The sequence below is a fragment of the Pyxicephalus adspersus genome, chromosome 7 (genome assembly GCF_032062135.1).
Source record: "Pyxicephalus adspersus chromosome 7, UCB_Pads_2.0, whole genome shotgun sequence".
NCBI lineage: Eukaryota > Metazoa > Chordata > Amphibia > Anura > Pyxicephalidae > Pyxicephalus > Pyxicephalus adspersus.
This window is the reverse complement of record NC_092864.1, coordinates 70,953,169-70,956,149: the sequence shown is the minus strand read 5'-3', so window position 1 is coordinate 70,956,149 and position 2,981 is coordinate 70,953,169. Positions and strand designations below refer to the sequence as shown.

General features: G+C 37.5%; 1 protein-coding gene across 1 annotated transcript in view; it reads left to right on the top strand.

Moving 5' to 3' along the window:
• GRIN2A (glutamate ionotropic receptor NMDA type subunit 2A) overlaps positions 1–2,981 on the top strand; it is a 374,628-nt gene that overhangs the window by 332,716 nt on the left and 38,931 nt on the right. The window contains exon 11 of the mRNA XM_072418914.1: positions 867–1,027. Within this exon, the coding sequence (XP_072275015.1) occupies positions 867–1,027 (161 nt within the window). The remainder of the gene's footprint in view (positions 1–866; positions 1,028–2,981) is intronic.

Here is a 2,981-nt window from a genome sequence, read left to right as displayed (position 1 = left end):
AATGAATTTGGGTTTTGGCAAACATATAGACGGGACTTACATGATTTATCCCATTGTGTACATACTTTAAAGTATATGTGGACACTAGCAATCAACTTCTGTTATTCTCTTACTATGTTTTGTCCTTTAAATATTCCAATGAAAATGTTTTGATATATTTGTTTGGTAAGTGCAAGAAAAAGATGTTAATCTTGTTAGAAATTCAGAACTGTTTTGTGTCCCTTTGAAATTTCCTTTATTATCTCAAATAGCCTGTTTAGCACCTGTAGGTGTTAACTTGGGCTATATGAAGATTGACCTTTGTGCTTTAGAGATCTCAAAATGGTGGCTATTGAGTACTTTAGCAAAAGACTCTGGGAAATTGTGATAAGTTATGACTTTAGAACCATCCATTCCTTCATTTAACTATTACCATTTTTGCTTTGTATTAATATATCTGAACATACACATGTAATTTCAAAATTAGAATAAGTAATACAATTTATAATGTGAGAATAGGATCACAGCACTTGTTTTAGCACATTAGTAACAGGATAGCATTAACTATATGTAATGTAAAATGTCAGATAACACTGGCTGACTGCTTTATTTTACTTGGCTGGTTTAGTTTTTTAGACTACGATATATTGCATAATTGGCATTATATGACATAATTTAAGCTCAATAGTTTCATTTTAAATCACATGAAAAAAAACAATAGTAGCTTTTTTTTTAGCTGTAAACATCTTAAACTGACTATAATAGCACCTACACTGAACATCACTCTGCACAATCTGATGTGGTCATATTTCTTTTTATGTAGCTGATGAGCACTTTGAGCAGTTTTTCTATTATAGTGTTTATCTTTTTGCTTTTTTTGCCTTTAGTTTCAGAGATCATATGAATATTCACCTCCATTTCGGTTTGGTACAGTCCCTAATGGAAGCACTGAAAGAAATATTAGAAATAATTATCCCGAAATGCATCAGTATATGGTGAAATTTAACCAGAAAGGAGTTCAAGATGCCCTTGTTAGTCTCAAGACTGGGTGAGTTATTTTACACCATTTCATACGTGTACTTTTATACACAACTCTCTTCAATTCTCTACAGGAATTAGGAATAGCTACAATGTAAAACATGCTTGTTGTGATGTTTGGTTGACATTTTTCACAGTCAGTAACACAGAGACAGATAAAAGTGGTGATACTTGAACTATTTCTTTCCTGCTACCTTAGTTGGTTAAAGTTAAAATCAGTAAACATAGCCAACACCTTGTTTCTATGTGTTCCTTACTAGGCATAGGACTAGGCTCTGCAAGTCCTTTACAGGTCATAACGGTCAAAGGAATACTAGCACAATTAGTTTTCCTAGTTTCCTGCCGAAACTGAACATAGTTTGTGAATAATTACAATTAAATTAGCTTTGCAGAAGGGCACTTTATAGAACTGTGTGTACATACTTATAATTTCTGTAACACCTTAAACTGTAATACAGATTACATTGGCCAGGTATTTGCGGATGAAAGATGGACAAGCAGGGTACAGAAGTGAAACATAACTTCCTGTCCCATACTTTTTACATTTCTCCCCCATAATTTGGTTTCCTATAACATGTTCTCAGCTGAGTAGCACAGCAGTGCTCAGGTGGGACTCCCAGAGAGATGCTAAAATGGGACAGAAAGGAGCGTAGAAGTCACTGGGGTTTTGGAATGGTGACAACGAGGACCCGTCATCATCCCCTGGCACAGAATGCAGTTGGCATCCCTGGCAGGAGCTTGTTTAAACTGTACAGTATAAAGCAGAATCAGAACATGTTATTCTTGGGTCTAGGAGAGAGGGTTAATACAATTGATTTGGATGTACAACTGAAATTGTATTTATTGTAATAGGAATTAGGGAAAATAATAACATAGTAGGGTCGGCTTTGCCTCTCGACCCCCATCGGACTAAACCCCCCAAAGCTAAAAAGCAACCTCTCACTCACTTGCAGGTGTTCTTCTTCTGTCCTTGCTCCAGGAACAAGCATTTGGTGTCCAGAGAGTTGTTGAGATGGCCAGATAATTTACAGGCCCTATACGCTGCCAAGATCAAATTTAGGAGAAGGTACACAGATTATCACAGGGGGCAAATTGGGTTTATCCCACGGCCGTTGCATAGTCATCAGCAGCTCTTTGTTTCATCCAGCCTTCTCACAAATGCATGAGATGCCTGAGAGTTACTGTCAAGAGATTCCTTTGGTCATCAATAAAGGTAAACAGTAAGGGCCTAGGTAAAACCTTCTGAAGGTACATCTGTGCAAGGGTAAGAGATGGCAACAAAATTGTCCAACTTTTCCGGCATAGTGACACCCTATCACCCAGCTCCGTGATATCACCTTACTGGATAAAGTTTTGTCAAGCTCCGAGATCCTATTACAGATTTAAGCAGTTGTTTTTGTTTTCAGTTGGAAGAGCCAGAAAGGGAATTTCACTCCAGACTTTACTCGAAATAAAAAGGCCTCTGATGGGTTTTCAGTCAGTTCTGGACCTGAAGGACAATAAATTCCTTTGTTCACATTAGGAATTTTTGTATAATATTTTGCAGACACTTGGGACTGAATGCCTACTTGTTGAAAGGCAGAGGCTCCTAGCATCTGGATTTTCTCTGTAGTGGCATGCATATAAATAGATGTCAAAGTATATAAAAAGTTATATAATAGCTAATAGCCCAGGGTATTCTAAGAGTCCAGGGTTTTCTGTTAATAAATCGCCATCACAGGTTACCGAATTTTCTGCATTCAAATTTTTGTGTCAACCCGATAATCCCTCCAACCACCAAGTGGGTGGAATATTCTTCTCTATGGAAGTTCTTCACAGCAGTAATTAAGTTGAAGTTAAGTCATCCTTTCCAGCAAAGGTCTTGCCTCTGGTCCTGCGAGTTCTCATGGAGCCCCTTTCCATCTAGTCAAGGTCTGCTCAATAGGAAAATGGACATGGACGATGGTTTCTTTCCATCTCCTGAA